This window comes from Python bivittatus, unplaced genomic scaffold, assembly GCF_059951505.1.
Source record: "Python bivittatus isolate LINGU-HERP-01145 unplaced genomic scaffold, Pbiv_v1 ctg000610_np1212, whole genome shotgun sequence".
In the NCBI taxonomy this organism is placed as follows: domain Eukaryota; kingdom Metazoa; phylum Chordata; class Lepidosauria; order Squamata; family Pythonidae; genus Python; species Python bivittatus.
The window spans coordinates 1,711,173-1,737,572 of record NW_028277088.1 but is presented as its reverse complement, the minus strand read 5'-3'; the positions used below and the strand labels follow the sequence as shown (position 1 = coordinate 1,737,572).

Sequence of the window (26,400 nt, the reverse complement as noted above, 5' to 3'; positions counted from 1 at the left end):
ACTTTCCAGGGAGATCAAGGGTTTTGCCTTCTGTCCTCACAACAACCTTGTGAAGTAGGCCAGTACAGGAAAAGTAATTTCCCCTGGGCTGTTTACAGAGTTCTCTGCTTTGCAACTTTGCAAATATGTCATGCCACAGAGGGAGGCTGCAAACCAACAGGGTATTCCTCTTTCTCTCCTAGACCGGAGGACTCTGTCTCGGAAATCCCACTTCTGCCTCTGGATGTCCTCCAAGTGTTAACCCAACAGCTGACTTCTTCTGTGTCCCAAATTTCACGTCAAGAGGTCGTTGAGGCTGGCCTCAAACAGGCGCTCTTGCTGATCAAGTTCTTTGTCATAATTTGCAGGTAAGTCCTCTTCCTTTTTTAAGAAACCCTGTATTTCTCCAAATTCAGCTATGAATAATTTCCACCTTTTGCAGAAGGAACACTTAAGCACAGGCAGCTTATAGCACCTGCGTTCCATCTAAATGTGTTATCCTTGTAGGATGGAAGTCTTTACAAACTGCTCAAGAAAAATACATTTATTATGGAGTGCTAAAACACTTGCTGTCCCTGCAAGGTTTACATTCCGATCAGCCTGGGCTTGAAACTGCCATATAAAATGGAGATGGCTTTGAAGTCTAACATAAACATGATATTTGGAATCGTTGTCTAGGTTTTGACGTACCATTGTTGCTCAATTTCTGCAACATGTTCAAAGAGGCGATGTGATTTCTCCAGCTGGGTTGGTTTTTGTAAGTTACAGGTGATGATATTCAGATGATATTTGAATGGAGGAAGACGCATTTGGGTTTTTTATCCAGATGCAAATCCTGAGTGTGTTGGAAACGGTTAGAAGAACTTCCTTTTAAGAAAATGAGGTTTTCTACTGCCACTTCTCTTAGCTAAAGGAAATGGTTAGGATGGGTCAATCTGCTAATAAGGAAGTTCTGGTTGCTCCAATATCAGAAGGATGCTAAGGAGCTGGAAAGAGGGCAGAGAAGAGCAGTGAAGATGGTGAGCGGCTTGGAGGCTCAGTCCTCTGAAGAACGGTGAAAAGAACTGGGTATATTGAGCATAAAGAAGAGAAGGCTAAGAGGAGACACGAGAGCAGTCTTCCGGTCCTTGAAGGGATGTCCCAGAGAAGATGGTGTGGATTTCTTCTCCATGGTGCCCAAGGATAGGACAAGGCCCAACCATGGAAGCTTTACAGATGGAGGTCCAAAGGAAGACATGAAATGAGGAGGAATTTCTCGGCTGGGAGAGCTCTGAAGGAGAGGAAGAGTCATGGGGGCTCCATCATTGGAAGGGTTCAAGCCATTTCTCTGAGGTGAACCTTTCTCTGAAGGTTCCTGCCCTTGTCATAGGATAGGACTGGATGACCTCCAAGGTTGCTCCCACCCCTTGCATTCGATGATTCTATGACAGTTGAAAATAGTATATTTCCTATATAATATTTTATGTAATATAAACAGTGTTTCTCAACCTTAGCAACTTGAAGATGGGTGGGCTTCAACTCCCAGAGTTCCCCAGCCAGCATGGCTGGCTGGGGAATTCTGGGAGTTGAAGTCCACCCATCTTCAAGTTGCTAAGGTTGAGAAACACTGGCAGAAGTAGCAGGAATAAAAAGTGAGAGCAAGGATGTGCTGAAGGCTTTGAATAATTACTCATCTCAGTCACTGGAAGAGAGACAGAGGAAATGGCAAAGGAGCTTGAGTTTCTTGGGTTTTTCCCTCCCTCCACATGTGCCTTTTCTGAATTTAAATTCTTAAATGCATGGACGGTTTGTCTCGTTTGAAAGGAGAGAGGGAAGACGCGTAGCAACCCTCAACGATGCCCACATTCCCATTGCGCTGCTCCTTTTCAGGGCGGACCATGGGCAGAAAGCGCCACGCTTTGCAGAGGGCATCGGTATTGGGACACACCTCTGGGCCGGGCGGAGGTGGGCACCCGGCTTGGTTGGCATGGTCGTCTCTAGAGTGGGGATCCTGGCATGCCTGGAGTGGCGTGCGTGTGCCGGGGGCCCAACTGGGCTGGAGTGGTTTGTGGATGGCGATAGCGGAGGGTGCCACGCGCAGCCTGGCCGTGACTGAGGCTGCCAAGTTGCTGTCCACCTTCACTGTCTCACTAAGAAGCGTTAGTGAAGCATTTCCTCAAAGTTAATGAGTAAATGCCAGCCTGTTATTTCAGCATGACTAGGTCTTTTGCAGGACTAAACCGATAAAACTGAAAGCTTACAATTCCTTATGCATTTCTTTCTCTTCTCTTCTCTTCTCTTCTCTTCTCTTCTCTTCTCTTCTCTTCTCTTCTCTTCTCTTCTCTTCTCTTCTCTTCTCTTCTCTTCTCTTCTCTTCTCTTCCCTCCCTCCCTTCCCCCCTCTCCTTCCTTCCTTTCTATCTCTATTTCTATTTTTCTCTCCTTTCTTCTCTTTTCATTTTTTGTTCTTTATTCCTTTCTTTCTCTCTCTTTCTCTCTCTCTCTTTCTCCTTCCTTCCTTCCTTCCTTCCTTCCTTCCTTCCTTCCTTCCTTCCTTCCTTCCTTCCTTCCTTCTTCTATTTTTCTCTTTCTTCTCTTTACATCTTCCTTCCTTCCTTCCTTCCTACCTACCTACCTTCCTTCCTTCCTTCCTTCCTTTCTCCCTCCCTCCCCCTCCCCTCCCCCTCCCTCTCCCTCTCCCTCTCTTTTCCTTCTTTCTTTCCTTTTTCGTTCCTTTTCTTCCTGAGGGGACCCAATAGAACCTCTCATGAAAAGGGCACCAGGTCCAATTTCAGTGAAATCTCCTTCCCCCACTTCAAGCCAATGTTTATTGTGTGGCTGGAAATCTTTTTTAAATAAGTATAGCATAGCATAGCATAGACTGGGAGTTGAAGTTATGACTATGGGAGTTTTACCTCACCTTTTGGTATTTGCTCCAGGTTGCCAAAAAGAAATGCATTGTCAAAGGGTGGCGGGGCGGATAAAGAGAGTTTGCCTGGAGGAGAACTGGTTGCTTGGCGTCTGCAAAACACTCTGCGGTGGTCTGTGAGTTCATCAGTAATCTGAAGACTTGTTGATGTGGTGGAAAGCATTACCGATGACGGCTTCCCCAACCTGGTGCCCGGCAGATGCATTGGGAATTCCCAATCCGCGTGGCCCTGCCCTGGGGCCCCCAGAAGTTGTGGTTCTGATGCATCTGACAGGCACCAGGTTGGGGAAGGAGGACTCATTGCCAGCTCTCCTGCCTATCCCCTGTACCCTCTCCTGCTGGTGATCCAGCCAAGAGCCCCCTTGCCACCTGGAGGGCCATTTTTGAGATGCCAGCTTCCTACCCCAAAGCCCCATGTTAAAAGGGTGCTCCTATTTCCAGAACAAGGCATTTCCACAGGACCCCACTGAACTTCATTAGGGGACATTTAGTGAAACCAAGTCAGGGGAGGTGGCGATCAAGAGGAACGCCTCCTCCGAGGTCTTCAACCTTGGACCAAGCAGGATCTTCCTCTGCAGTTCCTGTTTCCATGGAAACCCATCCGCCATCCCTTCCAGGCCTCTGTGTCCTTAAGCTCTTTAAAATATCCCCCTCCCACTGTGCCTGGCCTTGATCCTTTTCTTCTCCCCAAAAACCTTGGAGACCCTCAACCCACAAGAGCCGGACCTCCTTCCTGTTTGGACAGAGCTCCTGGCTGGAGGCCTTAATTCATCAGGACGTGTGTTGAAAAGCTGCTTTCAGGCCCTCGGTTTCCGGGGAAGGGAAGGTCCCCCCCACCTTAAAGATCCGTCTCCGGCTTTTTTCGGAGCCCTTCCGTCTCTGTGGAGATTGGAAGCTGCAATTAGCATTTCTGCAAGGGTTGGAGAGCGTCTGCTTGCGTTCTTGGGGCGGACGATTGCACGAAGTCAGCATTTCCACCGACGGACCAGAAACTGGAGGGTGCAACCTCCATCCTTTCTCAATTCTCCCCCCCCCCTTTGCTTTTAGCATGTGGGAAAGAGCTCCTTCTGACCACGGTTGTAGTTTTCCCCGTCTGAAAGTCAGCATCGCCCCTGCAGCTGCTGAGTGACTTTCCAGCCGCTCAGAACAACACCAGCTGGGCAGCGAGGGTGCAAATATTCCCCCAGGTGGGTCCAGATGGCCGGCTTGGGTAATTCCCATTCAGATACACTTTTTTCATGATGCGGGTGAAAACAGCCGCAAAGGGAACTTGAGCGGGTGTGCAATTCAGTCCAACCACTGACTTAGATGGGCATCCTTTGGATGTGAAACTCTGAGCTGTTTTTTGCCATCTGCTTGTGGCTGTTCTTCGGGCGGATTGCAGAAGCGGGCAAGCTTTGGGGCCTTTTGGGGGACTGGTCCCCGGACCTTTGGGTGCCAGGATGTTTGCAATACAAACCTCTCATCTCGTTGTTGGGGGGACAGCTTCCAGCTGCGACAAACTTGAGAGGTGTCGTTTCTAACGTGGCAGAATTTGGTTGTCTTCTCTGCGTGGAGCATGGCGTGACGTTTGCACTTCTACAGCAATGGGAGAAGAAGGGGAAACTGAACATCGAGCAATCTGAACTGTTCAGTGAACCATCGAACACATTGAACAATTGAACAGGTTGAAAATGGAACCAAATTGGTTTGGTTTCTGCTCTAAAAGTTGCACATTAAAAATATTGGACCAAAATATATTTGGTCTTTATTCTAAAGGTTGTGCATTAAAATATGAAGCCTGGTTTGGTCTTTATTCCAAAGCAGTGTTTCTCAACCTTAGCAACTTTAAGATATGCGGACTTCAATTCCCAGAATTCCCCAGCCAGCATGGCTGGCTGGGGAATTCTGGGAGTTGAAGTCCACACCTCCTGAAGTTGCTAAAGTTGTTCGAACACATCTTGAAGTTGCTAAAGATGTTCTCAAGGTTGCACATTAAAATACGAAGCCTGGTTTGTTTTCATTCTGAAAGCTGCACGTTAAAAAAAAAAAAAAAAAAGCAAAATACAGATTAGCATCAACAAAGCAAGCTGGCCATTTCCAGTTTTCAAAGCCGCTATTGCAGTGCAGGGTGTTTAGTTTACTGCTTTGTTTCCTGGCATGGCCCTTCACTGCTGGAAGTGTTCCTGGGTTAACTTTTCCCTCCTCTCTCTAGATATAGAAAAAATATATATAACTTTTCTAGAAGCACGCATGGAAACTAGCTGTCCTTCCTGCCGTGCCAGCTGGAACTGGTCCCTTTGACCCTGAAGAACCTAGTTTTTCTGGGCTTCCCTAAGAACAGCCACAGGGAACAGTCAGTAAAAAGTGCCAAAGCGTAGCGTGCCACAGATTTGTTTGATTTCTATCCCAGCTTTTCGGGACTCAAGCCTACGCATCTACGTTATAGTAAGCCTTCTTCCAACTTCCTGCCCCCCCCCACAACAGCCCTGCGAGGGAGGCTGGGCTGTGCAGGAGCAACTGGCCCAAACACCCAGGGAGCTTCCATGGCTGGGGGGGCACCCGAACCCTTTGACTTTTTGCAAGGAAAATGATGCATCTTCCACTTGGATTTTGCTAGGAGGCTAAAGCTCGCCAAACTGTCAAAAAAAAGGAGAGCTGGAAATTATAAAACTGTCCTTCCTGAAGATGCACTAGCCCGGCTGAATGGGACTACTTCCCCTATCGTCCCTGGACAGCCCTGGCAATGGGGATGGTTGTCCAGCCTACCTGAGGGCGTGGACTTTGCCCAAAAGCGCCCCAGGGGGTCAGTTCAGCCCCCACGGGGAGGGCAGTCCCCGTGCCCTGCTGCCCGGCTGCAGTTTGGTTATCAAATTCCATTCTCCCAGCCCAGTTCCTTGGGGCCCCTTCAAAAGACAAAAGAGATAGGGCTGTGTTTTATTTTTAGTTGGGCAGGATGGGGGGCAGACAGAGCGTGGCTCTCCCCACCTTCCTGTGGGTCCTGCGGTCTGTAAGCAGCAGATAAGGACCCGGGGATCGCTGTGTCTTTGCACAAGCAACCGAGCCTTGAAATGTTCTGCCCGATGGAGGGGAGAGATCAGGAATACCCCGGAAAGATTTGGGGGCGCACTGTCTCGTCTGGGGGGTGTTCTCCCCCATTCCTGCAGACTCTGCCCACACCCGGCGCTCCGAGCATCCTTCCTCCTGGAGGGCGAACTGCCTGGTGCAACTTTGGAGAGAGAAACCGGTGCACGGCCAGAAGCCAAAACATGGTAGTCTGGGAGCACGCCCACGTTTTCCTGCCAACGCTGGCAAGCTGGTGCCACCTCTTTCTACGCACGGAGGCCCTAATATATTGGGGGGGGTGAAATGGACCCCTTTTTCCATTTGTTTGTATTGCATTGGTATTGCTTGGGCTGCAATTGTGCTGCTTGTATTTTTATAGCAAGCGATTCCTCAGACGTTGACCTCACCAGCTGGAAACAAACATTGATCGCCGCCCAGATGAACGAAAAACCCAGCAAAAAAAGCAGCAAATGCTATAAACGGAACGGTGCCCACTTTCCGCCCCAAATGCCATCCGGAATTCTTGGGTCTTAATTTAACCAAAGCAAACAAATTCAGGAAAACTTGTTTCAAAGCAGAGAGGCGGCAACAAAACCATTGTTGCTCTGAGTCCTGAGACCCTCACCAGGTTAGGATGTGGGGTACATGCCCACCAAAACCTAACATGAAAAGTACAATTTGCCAGGGGAGGCTAGATCTGTTTTCAGTTTTCAGTTCCCAGGTCTCTTTGGGGAGCGTGATCCGAGTGCCAATGTTTTTATTTGCAGCAAGGAATGGATTATATGATACAGCTCTCTTGGCGTCTTTTGTACTGAACATGTGCCTAGCATAAAAATATTATTTTTCCAAGTCAAGGCAGACATTATCAAGAGATGGGTTTGCATAAGAGCAGATGGTATTATATTACGTAATTCAGTGTTTCTCAAACTTGGCAACTTTAAGACATGTGGACTTCAACTCCCAGAATTCCCCAGCCAGCCATGCTGGCTGGGGAATTCTGGGAGTTGAAGTCCACATGTCTTAAAGTTGCCAAGTTAGAGAAACACTGGGCCAGGTGGAAGGTGCTCTGAAGTTGGACTACAACTCCTATCACCCCCCAAAGCACAGCAGCCTCTGCCTGGACGCCAACCGTATAAAAAAGAAAAATAGCTCCATTGCTCCCCGGCTGGTCAGGAATCTGGGAATTGTAGTCCAACACTTCAGGAAGGGACCAACTTGAGGATATCCGAATTAAAGGGATTAATCTGGAATGAGCAAGTCGTGTGCATTGGACAAAGGGCTGAGCTGAGGATCAAGGAAGTCCTGGATCAATGCTATTCTCAGCCTGGAAGCATAGCCAGCCTCCCTCGCTGGGTTGTTGTTTGGGGATGAATGGAAAGAGGAAATACGATGCTCCTGGTTTTCCTCCTCCTTCTTTGTGGGGGTGTTCCTAAAAGTTGCCCCTAGGGCACGGGTGCGATGCGCATAAAAGACAGAGCTTTGGTTATACCACTGTTGCCGCCATTTTGACTTATTTGACCACCCCCTGGAGACTGAGCAGAAAGGAGAAAATTGGGGTAGAGCCCAGGCATGGGGGAAACCCATTTGGGCAAAACACTGTGCAAGATGAACAGGTTTAGCTTGAGAAAAATGGGAGTTTGGAGGTTGGTGCTGGGGGATTTTAGGTAATTTCTTGAGAGTTTAGCCAAAATAGTCGTCTTTTTGGGGGAGAGGCTGGAAGGAGCAACTGTATGATCGTATAACTTCCCCTAAATGCGTCTTTTGAAGAGGCAGCTGAAACGAAAGCAAAGTGCATAATGCAATTTTTATTATAGCATTTATTATTTGCCGTAACCGGGCAGGTGGTAGATGCGTACAATGACGTGGAATCTGTTTCTGCACCTGGGAATGGCGATTCCTTCCTCCTTTTTTGAACGTGGGTTGATATTAGCACACACACGGCGATATTATCTCGCCTGACAAACAGTTTGCTCCCGGGGAGAAAATCACTCGCTCGTTTTTGCAACCTACTGTTGCCCAACCATTTTTTGCATCATAGTAAACCATTTCTTCCCTGGGTTCAACGCTGGAGACCAATTATATCAGTAGAAAAGGTTGCCAAGAAAAGTGGACAAGGGGTTTTTTCCCCCCCTGCAGAATTAGGCCACTTAGAGGGAAGCTTGCAAAACAGGAACATTCACAATTTCCCCCAAAATCTTGAGGACTAGAAAGTTTGCTCTGTTTAAAGAGGAAGCGTCCAGGAATTTGTGTGCAGCAAGTGTACATTTAGTAATCCTTTCACATGTGAAATTACAATTCTTATCACCATCATCATCTAGATATTTAAAAGTGCACCTCACAAAAAAAGTAGAAAAGAAATAAAAAGAAAAATGAGATTTACAAGCTATTTAAATGGAGTGAAAAAAATCGAAGGACATTAGAGAAGTGCTGCATATAAGAGTAATCAAAAGTGTTATTACAAGCAAGTCAGTATTCAGTAAAGTAGCAAGCATGTAAGAATCATACAGTTAACAAGAGTTTCCATCTGATCTAAAAAGTTCTATCTTTATTTAAACAAGTCAAACGAGCTAATATATTAAAGCATGTTAAGAGAAAGTTTGTATGTGTGGTACAAATCCATATGTAGAATTATAATCCATGGATGGTTTCCAAACTGAATCTTCATCAGACTTATTTTTCAAACATAAAGTGATTTTTGATATTGATGCTTATTCTCCCAGTTTAATATGGCATTCTTCTAAAGAAGGAGTTATATGTGATTTCCAGTAAGAGGCATAGCATATATTGACAGCTGTTATCATATACAGATACAACTCTGAATACTTGCAGGAATATAGTGTTTAGTGAAGTTCAACAGAAAAACAGCTGGCAGGAAAGAAACGTCCACCTTTAAGATTTGCTTTATTCTATAATAAATCATCTTCCACAATTGTTGAGCTTTATAACTGCCATCAAACATGAAAGAATGTTCTGACCTGATTATTGCATTTCCAATAATGTTTAGAAAATGAATGTTGGCAATTAGCACTGGAGTAATGTATCAGTGGTAATATATTTAGTGTGAAATTCACAGTAAATTTAATATTGGTCTTCCATTGATATTCCCATTATTGCATATCTATTGTCCTCTTTTGTTTCTGCATCCATTTTTTTGTACAGCCTTTAACTCGTTTGGTTTCTAAGTTGTTTACACTTCAATAACAGTTTAAAAATAAGCCCCAAGAGATGTTCTGAGTTATCTATTACAACTTTTTCAAATTCAGTCAAGTTTCTAAGTATTCCACCTTGTTTTTGTAACTCCTCTTACATTATGCTGTTTATTTGAAGATAATGAAACCAGCGAGGCGAAGACTCATGTAAATTTCTGTATGCCAAGTATTACAGGATGATTATCCTGCTGTTTACTGAATGCCTGTTTTCATAGCAGAATATACACAATATTCTCTCTCTCTCTCATAGCATATTAGCATTATAAGTGCAGGTAGTCCTCATTTAGTGATTGCCTTGTTTAGCAACCATTCGCAGTTAAACGGTGATGAAAAAGTAATTTTGCAACCAGTCCTCGCATTTACAACCATTGCAGGTCTGTAATTAAAGGAAAGCTGAAGTAAGATCGTAAGCACAGTGGTGGTTTCACTTAGCGACCACTTTGCTTAACGATCAAGTTGCCGGTCCCAGTTGTGGGCGCTAAACAAGGACTACCTGTAATCATTTGTTATTTTTAAAGTCACTACCAGTGGCTTAAAGCTAAATTATTTCCCCCTTTCAATGTAGCTTGTTGTTTCTTTCCAGGAATCTAGAAAATGTCCAGGCCGACCGGCCACCCCTGTTTGTCCATGAGCTGATTTGTCTGCTGTCCACCTGTTCGAAAAAGGTAACCTTGATCTTCTGACCTTCTTCACCAGGGTTGGGGGCAGTGCTTAGCTTTCCTGTGAGGCGACAAGAGACACAAGTTGGTGAAGACAAGGGATGACGTTCATTTTGTAGCTCAGGTCCCCGTGGGAGAAACCGAATCACTTGGAGGAGCCAGGAGAGAGATGGGCTTGCAAGGGGAAAGCTAAGACACGTGCCACCGCCTGCATTTTGCTCCTAGCAGGGGCTTTCATGGAGGGGTGTCAAAAAAACAAGATGTTGGCTTGACTACATGATCGAAGCTTGTAAAAACGGGGTGGAGCTTTGATTGGGCAGTGGTGGCCATGATCTTGACTGTTTGGATACCCCCCACCCCACAGATGCCCCAGTGCAGTGGGGCTGAATATATTATTTACCGGATAGTCCTAGAAAGTTGTATGTTTTCCTCTGGATTGGGGTTTCTCAAAATTGGAAATTTTTAAGCTGGGTGGACTTCAACTCCCAGAATTCCCCAGCCAGCTGGGTAGGGAATTCTGGGAGTTGAAGTCCACCCAGCTTAAAGTTGCTGAGGTTGAGAAACACTGCTCTAAATAGTTATCTGTGAACTGCTTGTGGAAATATGGGTGCTTTTGAACACTCCTTGGTACATTTAACCATTTTCGTAACAGCTAAAAAAAGGGGGGTTCCATTTCTTGTTTCCCCCTCCCCTTGTCCAGCTTCTTTTCCCCAGCCCCCTCTCTGTCCAGTTTCGTCCCCCTCTTTTTCTTTCCTTCCTGTGCCAAAATAGCTCCCCCCTCCTTTTCTTCCCCTCCTCATCCCGTGGCCTCCTTTTTTGATGTTTTTGATGGACAATGAGAAGAGGCTGGTTTGTGGATTTACTTGTATGTTTCTGAGGAATAGTAGGAATGGTTGCTATAGTTTTTTAATAAATAATGTGAATTGTTAATTTTTAATAATTCTATTGATTTATTAGTAAAATGAATTTTATAAATGGGTTGTCTTATTTTACCAAGCAATTTGGATGGATGGATGGATGGATGGATGGATGGATGGATGGATGGATGGATGGATATTGTCACGGCCCTGCCTTTTCTGGAAAGTGGTTCCTGGCACACTGACACATGTGTGAATTTATACAAGTGTGTGTATGTGTGTGTGTATAGGAACGAAAGTTCTCCTGGCCTTGCCCTTTTTCAAATCTGGCTTCTAGCAGGTGCATGCTCACATGCGTGCAAATTGATGAAGTATGAGTCCACATGGGTGTGTGTATCCCACACGCACATTTATTTGGAAGGGGGCAATTTTCAGCATTGGACTGAGCCTTGGCAACTCTGGTTCTCTCGCTGAGAAAGTTGAGAAGAGGCAGTTATTTTGCCTATGTTTATGTCCTTTTTTTAACTTTTGGGCAGGTTTGCCTAAAATGCAGAATTGTCCTCTTTTCACGTGAACATTAATCCACTGTAGCACGTGATTTTTGGCCCTTTAAGATCATTGTTGCCGTACAGAGAGCGTGCCCCAAAGATGTCCCGGAAGCCCCCACCTACCCCCACCCTCCAGACCCCCCTCCCTCCTTCCTTCTTTCTTTCCAAGTCAGACATCCTGGTTGTCTCCCTGCATTTTCCTGCCTTCGGAGCACCCCGATTGAGACCGGGCTATTTTGGGAAGCCATTTGATAGGGAAGGACTTGGGAAACACTTAAGGCAGCTAACTGGGCTTCTCATCTCTCCGACAGCTCAAGAGCTCCCCAGGAGAGCCCTGGCCCGACCGTAGCCAGCTGGAGAATGTCACGCTGTACGCCTTGCACCTTTGCGAATGCCTCTTCGATCCCTACCAGACCTGGAGGAGACAGCTGAGCGGGTCAGTGGGTCTCTGTCGGGGTGGGAAGGTCTCATCTCAGGGAGAAGCTGCAATGTCTAGGCCAGTGTTTCTCAACCTTGGCCGCTTGAAGATGGGTGGACTCCTGGAGTCCACCCATCTTCAAGCGGCCAAGGTTGAGAAACACTGGTCTAGGCAGCAGACAACAGCTGCTTTGCCACCTCTGGCCAGAGGTGGACAGCTGGACCTTGTGATTGTTTCTTGGTGGGCAACGTGGGGTGAGGCCATTCTGCAATAGGCTTCCAATGCAATTCACGGGGTTGGTTATCACTGACAAAGCCCTACATTGCGCAGAACCAGGTTATCTGCGGGGACTCCTTACTCCCAATTATTCTGCTCATCCCTTGTGGCCCAGTGGGGCAGGCATGCTTTGGGTCCCCTCGCTGGGACAATGCCAGGAGGCACAACTTTTTGTCGCATTTCCTGCCCTCTGGAATCTCATACACACGCACACACAAAAGATACAGCTGGCCCCAGCTCTACTGGCCTTCAGAAAGGCAGTGACAATCTCTAGAGAGGGAGTTCCTGGTTGCCTAAAGTTTTGGATTTTAACTGAAGGAGTTTGCCACGTTTTAGTTTTTCGATCTGTCGCACATTGTCCGAGCTGGGCAGCCCTATACATTTTTCAAATGAACACATTAAAGAATCTGACAGGCTGTTTCCCCTTCTTGTCGGGGTGACCAAAGGCTGCCTGGGCTAAGTGGAAAACTTGCACGGTGCGTGAATCTTTGGTACGTTTCCATGACATGGTACAGAGGTTGGCGATACTGTGTCCGAAACAGGCCTGGTGTCCTCCCTATCTATCTATTTATTTAGTATTTATTTATTTATTTATATTTCAACCGTCGTCACCGCCCATCTCACCCCAGAGCAACTCTGGGTGGTTTACAGTAGAACAAGAATAAATACTAATTAAAATGCAATTAAAATACAGTAAAAAACCATGTTCCTATGTAAATAATGTCTTCCAAGATACTGATGGTAAATAAAGGTTATTAAGCTACAGGAGCATCTTCAGGGCGCTTTAACTCCAAAAAAAAAGTGTTTTCAACTCAAAAACAGATTTCCCTGAGCCCACGCAGCTACTGCTGAGCCTGGGAAAAGACCTACGAAGCGCTGATCAGTCCTTAAGTCAGATGCATTTGGTTGACCGAGCTGCCAGGAGATGCTCAGGGCTGCACACCCACCTCCTTGCACTCCGAATGACCTCATGGCATGGAGTCCAAAGGGCTGTCCAGCCCTGCAAGTCAACTGCAACCGATGCCCGGGTCTTTGTTACCTCTCCACATTATTAACCCACGGAGTTCAACACGTTCCCTGGATTCGGCCAACGTCCTTCCAACTTTGTCCCAGGAACAGCAAGGGCTGATACGGAGTAGCTGCATTTTGGATGAAGCTAGAACTTTCCAAAGGTCCATGCCCAACCTAGGAACCCTGGTAGATTCCACTCCATTCTGGTTAAAGCAGCTTCTTCTGGAACAGCTCTTCTTAACTCTAGAGCAGTGCTTCTCAACCTTGGCGACTTTAAGACATGTGGACTTCTGGCTGGAGGATTCTGGGAGTTGAAGTCCACATGTCCTAAAGTCACCAAGGTTGAGAAGCACCGCTCTAGAGTTTTGACCATGGTAGTGAGATTTACAGAAGCTTTTGTCCAATTAAGAAAGATGTGTGATAAATGCCACAAAGCAGTGATCCCCTTGTCCAAAAGACGCATGCCGGCCCCTTATCTATCGCAGCAATGCTGTTGGCATCACGTTGGTGTTTGGACTTGAAGCTCAGAATGGCACGGTGGACATACCTTTCAACGTCTCTCCTGCAGCCTGATGTTCCACACAACGTTTGCCTTGCTCGGCTGTTTCTTCCCCTCTTTTGAAAACAAGCTGGGGCTTTCCACATCGAAGCATGTTTTTTTTTCATTTATCATCATCATCATCATCACCCTTTCCAGATTTGATGGAGTGCTGGATCAAAGGCCTGAGCGTGGTTTTTGTGCAAATTGCTTCAGCAATAGCTCTCCACGCTTCACTGGAAATGCTGTACGAATATTATTTTTGAAGCAGTGCGGGAAATTCCCTAGCTCGTTGACCCGTGGCACACCATTCCTCGGTCTGGTTCCTTCTTCTCCGGTTGAGCTTCAATCCCCTAGCCAGCCTGCAGCTGGGGATGATGGGAGTTGAAGCCCAGCACGTCTGGAAGGCCCCAGTTCCAGGCAACGTTGCTTGGGGCCTGGGGATTTTTCTCCCCAAAATGTTAATGCTTGGGTTATTCCCCCACTACGCCTGTCCCAACCTCTCTCATGCCCTTTTGTGTTCCTTCCCTCTCCCAGGGAGATTGTGACCATGAAGGAGAAGAGCAAATATAAGTTTGCACCAGCTGGGCTGCCTCAAGAGTTCGGCTCCTTTTTTGAAGGTATGCATGGCAGTATCACTCATTCCTGTCTTTCTCTCTCTCCCCCTGCAAAAAAAAATCTGCCTGTTTCTTCTTGGGAATAACACTTTTGTAGCCCCCCAGTTCATCTTCAAACAGCTGCTCCCCTCTTGAAAAAGCCAAGGGTTTATGTCTGCAACCCCTCACCAAAAAAAAAAGGTGATTAATGGGCAATTCATCTGCATTCAGAGACCTTTTTGGGGGGGGTTTTCCCCACCTGGGGTGAGAAGACCTCCTCCCTGGCTTTTCAGCCCCTCTCTTCTCCCGCTGGGGCATTAATGAAAGCCACATATCCGTTTGAAAGGAGCGGGCAATAAATGGAAAAGCCACCGATGCTTTCGTAGGTTAGAAGAGCTACTCCGAGCGGGTGAATAATGCTTGCAAGAAGTTAAGAGGGAAGATGTGATGGCATTGTCCTTCCAAGGGTTAAAGTGGGGCAACCAGATCGGAGCTGCAAGGACTTAGTGGGGAAGCATCAAGGAACCCCGAATTCTTTCTCTCTCTGCTTCCACTCGTGGTCCTCTGGAGTTTTGCAACCCAGATTTGGTAACCCTAATTCAGTGTTTCTCAACCTTGGCCGCTTTAAGATGTGTGGACATGGCTGGCTGGGGGATTCTGGGAGTTGAAGTCCACACATCTTAAAGCGGCCAAGGTTGAGAAACACAGTTCTAATTAAAGGACTACTATCTGTTCCCACTCTCCCACTCGTTTAAATTTGATTTTTCTCTTCCGTTGCTTCAATTGATCCTCTGGGATGCTGAAAATCTGGCAGCCGGGACGTGTGAGTTAAAGATCTGCGCAAGGAAATCCTTCGTGCTGAGAATGCATCTTCTCAGCTAATTAGATGCTTTTTAAGAAAAAAAAAAAACAGAGGATGGGGTAGATTTCCAGAAACCATTGGTGCTTTTAAGACTAATTGCCTCTCTGTCGGGGATTTTGGGGGCTTTTCTGCCAGATGTCTGTTAACTGAGAACCACTTGAAGAGGTCGGATTTAACAGCATCTGGGGATTTTTGGAGCTCTATTTGCAGGTTGCTCGCGTTGCATCATTTCTGGTGCCCCATGGTTTCTGCCAGCTGGTCTGGCCAGCTTAGGGTATCCCCAACCGGCTGCCTCGGTTCACTGGTTTGCATCTTTTGCTAAAAAAGGCCGTCTGATTCTCAGAAGCTCCCTCCCCTTCTTCACCAACCTGTTGACCTTTGAATCGGTTGGACTACAGTTCCCATCTTCCCAGCCAGCTGACTCGGCAGGAAAGCATCTTTAAAGGGGGAACTTGGCTGACCCTGGAAGATGCAAAAGGAAACCAGGAAGGAGGAGGGAGAAATAACAGATAATCACAGCCTGGGTAGAAGACTTAACTCTTGAAAGACTTAAAAAGTCTTCACTTTTTAAGGCCAAGTCTCTTCCCCCAAACAGGCACAGTTTATGTTAGGGAACTTTAAACACTTCCCCCTCTTTATTTTTTTTTTAATTGTCTCAGCAGGTAGGAAGACTTAGTTGATCTTAACTAATCTCCCAAAAGCCAGATGAGGTTGAGTCAGGTTAATGTTTGGAGACGGCCAGAGGGAGAAGTTTTTTAAAAAAAATTCCAGAAAAAGGCGAAAAGCATCCATCTGGCTGTCCAGAAACTACATGGAGGTGTTCTTGAAATTAGCAAGCATCAGCTTTTGACTCCAAGGAGACTTTTTTGCAATACTGAGAGTAAACTTTAGCTGGAAGCAAAGACATTGCAGACCTGTTTTTAAAGTTAAGAAAGATGCAGCTGTCAGGAGAGAGTTTTAGAGGTTCGGGCAAGGCGGATGCTGCCAGCGTGGGACGAACGTTGATTGAAATCAGGTCACTTTCCAATAAACAGCCAGCACTGAGTGGTGAACACTTCCTTGAAGTGTCCAGCCAGAGCACGTTTGAGAAATCCCGGGAACAGAAAAGAACTCGCTCAGCCCACATTTCCAACCAGTCCCACCTGAGAAATTCAGCTAAAAATGAGTGATGCGCCCCAATATGGCGAGAAGAGCATTCATGGGGAGCCCACAACTCTCCTTGAATTATGGTTTCTCCCTAGAATGAATTAAAGGGAGCTGAAATCTTGGATTGTGATGGCAGTCCCTGGAATTGGAATGAAAAAGTACACACATTTTAAGACGTGTGGACTTCATGCTGGCTGGGGAATTCTGGGAATTGAGGTCCACCCAACTTAAAGTAGCTACCGTTGAGGAACACTGCGCTAGAGTGTTCTTCAACAGTCCTGGTTGGGAATGATGGGGGCTGATGTCCGCTGCATCTGGAGGGCACCTGTGTGGCAGGGTAGAGCCAGGAACCTTGCTTAATATTTTTGGAGAAGATGCGGCTGCTGTGGGCGCGAGGCAAAGGGGGCATGGCCATCTAGCCAAGTTGGACGGGATGAGGAGGGTCTTGTGTTCAGGGGAACTTCTGGAGGGCTTGATCCCAGAAGGTTAATAGAAGGGAGGCCGCTGTGCTGAGGACCTCAAGATAAGCTCTCAGGTTTGGCTCCTTCTCTAACCTGGAGGCCCTTTTCACCCAGCCTGGAAGCGAGTCATTTTGGGGCCCCTCCCTTTGCAACTCCAGAAGAGAGCTAAGAGTGGGCACACAGAGCAGAAAGTCAGATCTCTTCCCTTGCCCTCTGGTCTGATCGCCTGGTCAGGGTGGCTGCGGGTGGGTGCTCCATCCTCAGCGCACAAGACTCCCTTTGACCCCTCTTTCCCCCTCCCTGGCTAGAGTGCTTCGAAGAGGGCGAGCAGCTCCCAGAACCCCTTCAGTTGCGGCTGATCCACCTCTTTGGGGCCATTCTCTCCGGATCCAAGGTAGGTCTTCCTCCCCGTGGACCTCTGTGTTCAAAAGCGTCAGGGAAGAGAACCATGGGATCCTAGGGTTGACAGGGACCGTAGGGGTCACTTAGGGCAACCCCCTGCTCGGTGCAGGATCCACTCGAGCAGCAGTTCTCAAACATTTTGGCCTCAGGACCACTTTACATTCTTAAAAACGATTGAGGACTCCAAAGAACTTTGGTTTAGGTGGGTTATATCTATCAATATTGACCACAGTGTTTCTCAACCTTGGCCATTTTAAGACGTGTGGACTTCAACTCCCAGAATTCCCCAGCCAGCATACCTGGCTGGGGAATTCTGGGAATTGAAGTCCACACGTCTTAAAATGGCCAAGGTTGAGAAACACTGATTTACTGTATTAGAAATTAAAACTGAGAAATTTTAAAATATTTGTGTATTTGACTTCGCGGACCCCCTGAAAGGGTCACGGGGACCCCCAGGGGCCTCCAGACCACATGCTGAGAACTGCTGCACTAGAGCTTCCCTGACAGAGGACCATCCAGCCTTTGTTGGAAGACCATCCATGAAGGAGAACTTCCTGGGGCCTTTCTACAACCTCATTGGCTGGGATGATGGGCATTGTAGTGTAACCATCCAGAGAGTCCCCGGCTGAGAAAGGCTGTGGCCGATTTTCTGTCCTGTGAGGTAAAGGTTCTGCCCTTTTCAATGCTGGCTTGGCCAGATTTGCAGCACTCTTTCCTCTGGAAGAGATTAAGCCCCCCGACCACCAGGATGGTGTCACCATGTGGAACTAGGTTGGGAAGATCTGGGATCAAGGCTGACCTCCTTAGAGGAAGTTCACCTCCGTTGCAGTCTTTGGGCCCAGACTTACCTCCCGGAGTTGTTGTAGGGATAAAGGGGAGGAAGGAATACAGTAAAGGTTGACTTGAACTCCAAAATGAAAGCCAAAATAGGCTTAATAAAAGTAAGTGATTTAGGGGAGGGGTGGGACCTGCATGGTGCAGAGGTCTAGCTAGGGAAGAAGCCATTGTTGATTTAGCTCTAGAGAGACAGGAAGGGAGGGACAGCCAAAGAGGTGAGAGAGACCATCACCCAAAATTCCTTGGCCCATGTTCCCCGGCCTGCATGGAGTATGCATCTAGGGAGAGACGGGGCAAAAGGAGCCAAAAGTACCACGACATCAGTCCCTCCCAACCATATTTTCCTGGGGGTGGGCCATAGTCTGACCTGGTCTGAAGCCAAGTGGCGGTCTGCTGCTGCTTCTTCCCAGCAAAATGCTCTCCAAATGGTCACACCGTCCACGGTCGAAGTCCTCATGCTGGTGCTTAGGAGGTGGTGCCTTCCAGCCAACGGGCCCACCAAGAACCCCCAACTGCTGCAGCTGACCCTGAAGAGCGTGGTCTGCATGGTTCATGTTCTCCACACCAGCAGCCCCAGCCAGCGGGCTGTGGAGATCCGGGCAATCTTGGACAGCTTCTTCAAGGTCCTCAACGCAGACCAATCCTTGGCCTCCCTGGAAGGCTCGCCAGGTCCTCATTGGGAGGAGAAACTCATCACGCTCCGGGTGAACATGCTGGGTAAGGGGGAAGAGGTGGTGGGGGCCTTCTGGGCCGGAGGAGAAAGCTCTCTGCTTTTCCTGCATGGCCATCAGCAAATCCATTACGTACTCAGATGGTCCATATTCTTGGTCAAAATCTAAATAGTGTTCTGGTTCTCAGGAACTAATGAAACTTCTATGAGATGCAAGACAAGTGCGTTGTATAGCAAACAGTCCCCCAATCTTGGGTCAGATGAGAAAGCCAGCCTGGTCCTCCCAGTGTTTGAAAGAGAAGCCAAAAGTCCAGCATTAGAAGCTCTTTCTGGTTGATTTCCCAGAGATGTTTCCCCAGAAATCCTATTGAATGTCTTCAGAATCAGAATGGTTGGCTGTCTTAGAATTAAGCTGGCAGGGTTGGGTTTTGCTGGGATAGGACCCAACGTTTTGTACTTTGGCCATTTATTTGGGGTCATAACCCCCAAACTGGAAGTAACTGTTTCTGCTTCTGAAGAGCCTCTGTGGGAACTACCTCCCTCTCCACTTAGTGATTGTGGAAGCTTGGGCAACTCAACGGGAGTGGAGGGCCTGTAGAGGCCAGCTCCCTTCTGAGCAGAAACCACATGCAAACTGTTGCTACAGCCAACCAATCTCCTTAGCTAAAGGGTCCTCACAATCAGTTGGTCTTTCTCTCCAAGTTGATTCAGCCAGGAACAAAGGACATTCCAGCCCAACCTGCTTAAACGTGGTGTCAAGCTGGGAGGATTTGAGGTGGGAGGTGTTGGGGGACCTTGCAGAAAGACTGGGAAGGGCACAAAATGCAGGCCTTTTCTAACCCCAAGCAATATGGGGAAGAATGGAAATTTGAAGAAGGAGGATTGAAGTCTGAATGGAAGAAGACCAGAGTAGATCATTCTGAGAAGCTCCCTGTTCAGTTACAGTCCCAAAGGCTAGATCTGGGACCGGGCAGGTTGGTGGATCCCACAAGAGCACCAGGAATGGAAGCAGGAGGTTGGCCTGTGAAGGTCAGCCACAACATATCCCAGCCCTGCAGAGACAGGAGTCAGAGGCTACAGAGAGTTGGAGGAGCAGAAAGACTCTCCAAATCCTTCTAAACCCATCCTTCTCCAAATGGGACCAGTTTACTGGAAAACCTACTCCAACCTAGCTTGAGAGCAGGCCAGGAGGTTCAAGCTTTCCATGGCCATTTTGATGAGCGTTCCCCATGTTGATCCCACAGTCAGACAATGTGAATTCTTCACATCCCATTTGGATCCTGTTGGACCTGTCTTTTCTGTCTTTAGATGCCATTCCAGAAATGTTGAACTACGATGACCGGCCGGTGTTGCAAGCCATTTTCCTTAGCAACAACTGTTTTGAGCACATCATTCGACTGATCCAGAACAGCAAGGTAAAGAAATCATAGCCTTTCCCATGGATTTGGCGGGTTTCGTCAGGTTTCAGGAAACGCTCTTTCATTGTCCTCCGTTTTGGAAAACCGGGCAGATGAATAGTTGCTATGAAGAAGCTCCTTGCTCTCAAACGTCAACCGTCTTTCTCCAGAATGCTTGGATCCGTTGTTGTATATCCCGTGGGGGTGCGCTTAAGTCCCATCAGTCTCTGAAACGGGGGTGTATACAGGGCGGGGTCAAAAAAGTCAAGATGGCAGCCACCACAGCGGGATTGCACGCAGTCACTTGTCTGAGATGGGCGGCTATAGAAATTGAATCAATTAAATAAATAAATAAAGCCAGGCAGAGCTCGGATCGAAAAAGCCCACCCTCTTTGCTTTTTTGAACACTCCCTGCTCTGAAGAGTGAGTTTGCTGAACGCTTAAAAAGAAAAAACTTATTGCTCTGAACAATTTGGAGGGATCGCAAAATAAAACATAATTAATATTCTTAAAGCCAGCCCATCGAGGCTGAGAAAGCTCTGAGTCAGGGAAGGGGTGACTCCAAGCTGGGGCTTTCACTGTTTTCTCCCTTCCCAGCCACGGAGAAAGGGGAATGTTTATTGATTTGATTTGATTTAGATTTAGATTTAGGCTTTTTATTTATTAGATTTAGATGCCGTCCATCTCCCCCAAAGGGTGGCTCTGGGTGGCTCACACTTAAAATCAAGCATCAAAACAGTAAAAAAATATAAACATCCACATTAAATTAGCTGAAAAAACCATCCTAGATAAAAGGACTGTACATATAAGAAGACTATAAAAATGGAATGGGGCAAGGGGGCAAACAGAGCCTCCATACGGCAATTTCTGGAAGCACAAACCGTGATAAATAGGGTTAGAGTTAGGGCTGAAACTTGAAGGTTGCAGAATAAGGCGAGCCCTGCCACCAATGCAACCTGAAGTGTCCGAATTTTCACGTGGATGTAGTCCACACAAGGTAGAAACCTGTAGACAACCTTTTCCAAGTCTGGCACTTTTCACTCTGGAAGAGCTGCCCCTCACATTCAAGGGATCCCACCCCGGGTAGTCCCCTAATGCAGGGTTCCTCAACCTCAGCAACTTTAAGAGGGGTGGACTTCAACTCCCAGAATTCCCCAGCCAGCTGTGCTGGCTGGGGAATTCTGGGAGTTGAGGTCCACCCCTCTTAAAGTTGCTGAGGTTGAGGAACCCTGCCCTAATGCACGCCCCCCACCCGGGTGAATCCCCGCTCTCAGCCCTTCTGCTTTCGGGTGCAAAGGGACGCACAGCTCTGCAGAAAAGCTCCTGAAAACGCTCCAACCGGGAAGGGATCCAGCCTCCTCCCCGTTAGCTCGAGGAAGGACGCATCCTGTTCGGAGACAGGATTTTGGCAAAACGTCCCGCGGGAGAGTTTCAGGGGCGCGTGACGAGGGGTGGGAAGGAGCTCGCTCGCGGCACGGCTGTTCTGGGCAACTCTCCCAGCCGAGAGAAGGAAAAGACACCTGGTAGCTTTGGACCAAGGTTGCATTTTCCGTCCCCTTAGTCGCCCCCTCCCTTAAAGCCCCTGCTGGGAGGAGACCTCGTGTGCTCTCTCGAGGGCTATTTTTAAAACTGGCTTTTTTAAACAAACAAGGTGTTCTCCTTCCTCCCCTCTCGCCTCCGCTGGCATGTCCGTTTTAAGACGGTTTGCAGATCTTGTGCACGTAAATCTGCCCTGCCCCGAGGCACCTAGCCCACGTCACCCCCCGGGGCGTCCGGTCGCTGCAATGCTTCTCCCAGTTTTCAGGCAGGCCCAGTTCTGCAACCACAGCAGTGCTTTTGGGGGGGAAAAGAAAGGATGGGGGGCTGAGGTTTGGGGTGACTTCAGGCAAGCAGATGTTGGAAAGCTGCAGCCTGTGGAATTTGAGACGTGGCTTCGTTTGGAGGGGTGTGGGAGCCTCCCGTGCTCCTTCCACGGGGGAATAGACCCCGGGGTCCTTGTGCGTCTCTGCATCTTGACCAGCCCAAACTGCTGGTAATGAGCCTGTCCCATTGTGGCTGTCTGTTGTCTGGACACCACAGACAATGTTCTATCAGCAACCTTCACTGGAGAGCTGAAGTTGTGTCCCTCAACTTCCGTGCAAGGCCTTCTTCTCTCACCTTTCCTGAAAGGCTGTTTCCAGCTTCGGCTTGAACATGGTGGACTTGCCCCGATGCTGGAGGGGCTGCTTCCTGCTCGCTCAGCTCCTGATGTGTCACCGCCTTATAGAAATCAGAGCAAGAGTTGATTTCGATCCTAGGTGGCACCCTCCACTGCCCTTGGCTGATCTAAAAAAAAAAATGAAACTGGCAGCCTTGGACCTAGGTCAGAGTTGGATGGGAAATTGCCAGGAAATCCTGAAAGAAATTAATGGAAAGACCCTTCCATAATGACCAAGAAAACAACTTAGAAGCATCCATATCGTTCCCACGCCATCTTTTCTTTGGGAGAAAGAACAGAGTCTCTCCCCATAATTCGTGCCAGCCGTGTCCCAGCGTGCCTCTGGTTTCGGGGTTTGAAAACATACCAGTTGGGTTTCAGATGGGGCAGGAGAAGGGTGAGCAGATCTCCCTCCACCCCCGGTCCAAGTTGGATGCTCAAAGATTGGTGCGACCCCAAGGGAGCCGAGGTGAAGGAGATGAGGTGCAAATTTGGCAGAAATGAGGCAGAAGCTTTTCCAAGCCTGGAGATGACTTTTCTTGAGGCACAATTCATAAAGAGTACCTACAACATACTCCCCCCCCCCACAAAGAAAGGTAAAATAAGAGGAATAAGGACACAACCGGGTAGCAAACTCTCACAACTGGCTGTGCGTGCCTATGTGTCCTTGTTCCTCTCTCTTTGCTTTTTTTGGGGGGTGGGTTGGGGGGTAAGGCATGAAAACAGCCTCCTTCCTTGGGTTTGACTTCTTGGAGCCATCGCAAAGCAGGGTTCCTGGAGGTGCTGGGTTTCCATTTTGACCTGCGTGGGGTTTGATGCAATCTTTACAGGCACAGCTTTGTCGTTATACGCTACCTCCTCTCCTCGTACCCTCAAACTGAAGAGTTGGTGAGGTTTCTGTGGGGTGGGAGATCCTGTTGGGTCCTTGAGGTTCTCTGAGCGTGGTGGTTTTCTTGGAGATGTTTCAGGAACATCATCAGGGCACGCAAGAGTGGCGTTTGCTGGCTGTTATATAGTCGCCCTGTTAGCCTTGGTTGGGTTGTGGTTTCTTCTTTGATGGTTCTAGGACAGGGTTTCTCAACCTTGGCCACTTTAAGATATGTGGACTTCAACTCCCAGAATTCCCCAGCCAGCCATGTTGAAGTCCACATATCTTAAAGTGGCCAAGGTTGAGAACCACTGTTTTAGGGTGATTAAGTTGTTGCACTGATGATGTTCACTCACCTGGTGATGAAACGTCTGAACACCAAGGACCAAACAGCTCCGCCAGAGCTACAGATACCCTAAACTCTTCCTTTAAACCGTGCCATTGATGCTAATCCTAGAAGAGGAGGGTTAAGCTCAAGCTTAAGTTTAGGTTTAAAGTTAGGTCTAAACTTAACTTTGGGCTTAGTCCTACTCTTTGCACCCAGATCTGTAGTTTTTATGGCTTACAGGCATCAGAGGGGAGCACATTTAGGGTAGGGCAGAAGGTACGGATAAAAAAGAAGAATGCCCTGCCTAGGCCATTGCAGGAACCCCATCTGCTGGGACTTCTGATCACCCAAGCCCTTGGAGCTGTGGGTTCTCCCCCACCACCGTCCACCCACTTTTAAGTGGACCTTCTGAAAAGTAGATGAGCTGCTCTGTCCGTGGGTGTCTTTGCATTGCCTGCTGTGTTTTTCCACCCAGTAACCCGGCAGCCTCGTGCCGTAGTCAAGCATCATGTCATTCACCTCGGTGTCCTCAAGCCGGCCTGTCTTGCTCCAACAGGAGGACTCTGAATCCCACTTCTTTCTGGCTCCGGTTCCACTCTGGATTCTAGAAAGGGTGTATCTTGACCGTCCAGCATTCTGGTCTGCTGAGAGATTTCTTCCTCGGAAAAAAATGTGGGTGCAGGTCACAGGACCTGCTTTCTGTGCAGCTGGGGCCAACCCTGTTCCGGTCTGGCTCCACCCTTCTCTGGAGACCCTCTCTGTGACCCAGTAGTTCCTTTCTCTCCTCCCTTCTCCCCTTTGGAATGACCCTGGTTTTTTGACCCCATTTCTGACAGCTCTACCTGAGCAGTGAGTGCAAAGCACCCGGAAGTGATCTTGCCACGCGGTTGCTGACTGAGATGGAGATCCATCAGGTATAGCCTCCTGCTGCTTATAGTGGTGTGGCAGGTGTGCATGTGGGCTGCATGCGGTCTGCTCTCTTTTCTCGGGTGGGAGAGGTTTTTCCACCAGCTTTTGCACGCTTCCCTCAAATTGGAGGGGTTGTGTTCAGAAACCTGCAGGGGGGAAACAGTGGGCAAAGTCTTGAAATGATAAAGTAGGCTTTGAAAGGATGGATGGATGGATGGATGGATGGATGGAAGGAAGGAAGGAAGGAAGGAAGGAAGGAAGGAAGGAAGGAAGGAAGGAAGGAAGGAAGGAAGGAAGGAAGGGTGGAGGAGATGGCTGTAGTTATAAAGACTTCCTTTTAAGTTTGGACAAGTTCGGATTGTGTAGAGTGTGAAATAGTGACAATTGAGACTTTGGACTGGGAATTGCAGGTTTAAGTCCCTGTAGCTCTCAAGCTGAATTTGGACCATCATTCTTCCTTAGCCTGATGTGTTAGTTTTTTGCAACTGCTTGAAACCAAGTTCTCTTTAACAAGATTTATTGAGAAGAAAGGGATTGGGTTAACAACAGCAGCTGGAGAGCAGAGAAGGGGAATTATGGTCTTTGTGCCTACTTGAATGGCACCCCAGAAACATCTGGGGAGAGAGGACAGAGGGCCAGTGAATTGTGGGGCTGTTGACAAGCTTTTGCCTAGGACACCACAAATCTCTGTTCCTTTGACTGAGACCAGCATTAGTGACCACTGTGCTGGCGTTAAACATCTTGGGGTCTCCATGTGGAGGTCATTCTTTCTCTGGGAATCTGATGAACCTCCTGAACAGTAGACTCTAACGCTTAAGGTGGTCCTGAAAAGATACTCCAGGTCTGACCTAGTTCATATTTGGAAGGGAAGCCACCAGGAAATCCCACAACTGTCTTCTGAATTGGGAAGTTGGAAAAATATTCTGGAAGAAGGTCATGGCAGAGCTTTTCCTGAACATGCCCAGAAAGCACCAGGAACATGTCCAGAAGTTGAAGTCAGCTTAAACATGTTAATCTTTCACATCAATGTTTCAATCAGATTAATAGCGGGGGGGGGGGGGGAAATCCTGTTTAATTGCTCTTTTGTTTGAGGGTGGTTTTATGTGGTGCATATAATCAAGATCCACAGAACGCATGTAATCCATATACAGATAATCAGAGCTGCCTCCTGTTGGTGCAACGATCAAGCAAACGGTGGGCTGCAGCAAATGGGGAGGAGGAAAGACCCCTGACTCTAAAAGCAACAGGCCCCACACCCTCTGACCCACCCAGTGGTGGGCCTGCTGGGGACACTCCAATTCTGCAATCCAGAATGGATTTTTCTTTTTTTTTTTAAGAGACCGCTCCAGGTGTCTGTGATGTTGTGGCTCATAAACGCTTGTACCTTTTAATCACGTGTTAGTTGGAAAAGGGGCTCTCGGGAAGAGAAATTAAACCAGCTCTCCTCCTACAATGAGGAGGAAGATGTTGGAAAAACCCTGCAAATTGCTGTGTGGGCTTCGGTGGCCTTTCCATGCTGTCAAGGCCCCAGACAGGACCCACAAACCGTGAAGGTCAAAGCAGTGGTTGATGGTTTGTTAGCAGATGCTGGGGCTTTGCGAGCCTCAAGGGCAGACATTCTAGCCATCCTCAACCCAGTGCCTTGCACATGTTTGGGACTGCAGTTGTATCATCAGCAGACGGTGGGTGTAGTCCAAGAGTGAACCATGGTTTGCACGCTCCTGCTCTGTTTATGGCCTGCAGAGAAACTCAAAAGTCCTCCTTGGGGATGGAAACTACAGTGGTACCTCTAGTTACGAACTTAATCCGTTCTGTGACTTTGGTTGCAACTCGAGTTGGTCTCAAGTCGAGGTAAAGTTTCCCATAAGGTTCAATGTAAATACGGTTAATCCGTTCCGCCCTCCGAATTTGGTCCCACCACGAGGCAAATTTCCCCCATAAGGTTCAATGTAAATACGGCTAAACAGTTCTGAAACATATGCATTTTATTTTTAAACCTCAAAAACCTTCCAAACGCCACAAAAACCTTCCAAACACCACAAAACACACCAGAAGCCTCACCGAACGTCTCCTTGCTACCGCGATCTCGCCCACAGGAAGCCGCGACCGCGTGGCAGCAGGGCAAATGGCCGCGGATCCGGTTCGTATCTCGAGGCGGCGTTCGCATGTCGAGGTAAATTTTTGGGGCCGGAGCTGGTCGTATCTTGAAAAATTCGTAAGGAGGGGCGTTCGTAACTAGAGGTACCACTGTATCTGTTGTTTGCCATGTTGGGAGAAAGG

The 26,400-nt window shown here is 47.9% G+C and overlaps 1 protein-coding gene across 3 annotated transcripts in view; it reads left to right on the top strand.

The window, feature by feature from the left end:
• NBEAL2 (neurobeachin like 2) overlaps positions 1 to 26,400 on the top strand; it is a 127,367-nt gene that overhangs the window by 49,872 nt on the left and 51,095 nt on the right. For 2 of the 3 annotated variants that reach the window (XM_088150468.1, XM_088150467.1), the window contains exons 3-10: positions 183 to 347; positions 9,724 to 9,805; positions 11,516 to 11,640; positions 13,985 to 14,067; positions 16,821 to 16,906; positions 18,162 to 18,468; positions 19,730 to 19,836; positions 24,048 to 24,125. In XM_088150468.1, coding sequence (XP_088006594.1) covers positions 183 to 347; positions 9,724 to 9,805; positions 11,516 to 11,640; positions 13,985 to 14,067; positions 16,821 to 16,906; positions 18,162 to 18,468; positions 19,730 to 19,836; positions 24,048 to 24,125 — 1,033 coding nt within the window. The remainder of the gene's footprint in view (positions 1 to 182; positions 348 to 9,723; positions 9,806 to 11,515; positions 11,641 to 13,984; positions 14,068 to 16,820; positions 16,907 to 18,161; positions 18,469 to 19,729; positions 19,837 to 24,047; positions 24,126 to 26,400) is intronic. The other variant, XM_088150469.1, reaches the window with a different exon arrangement.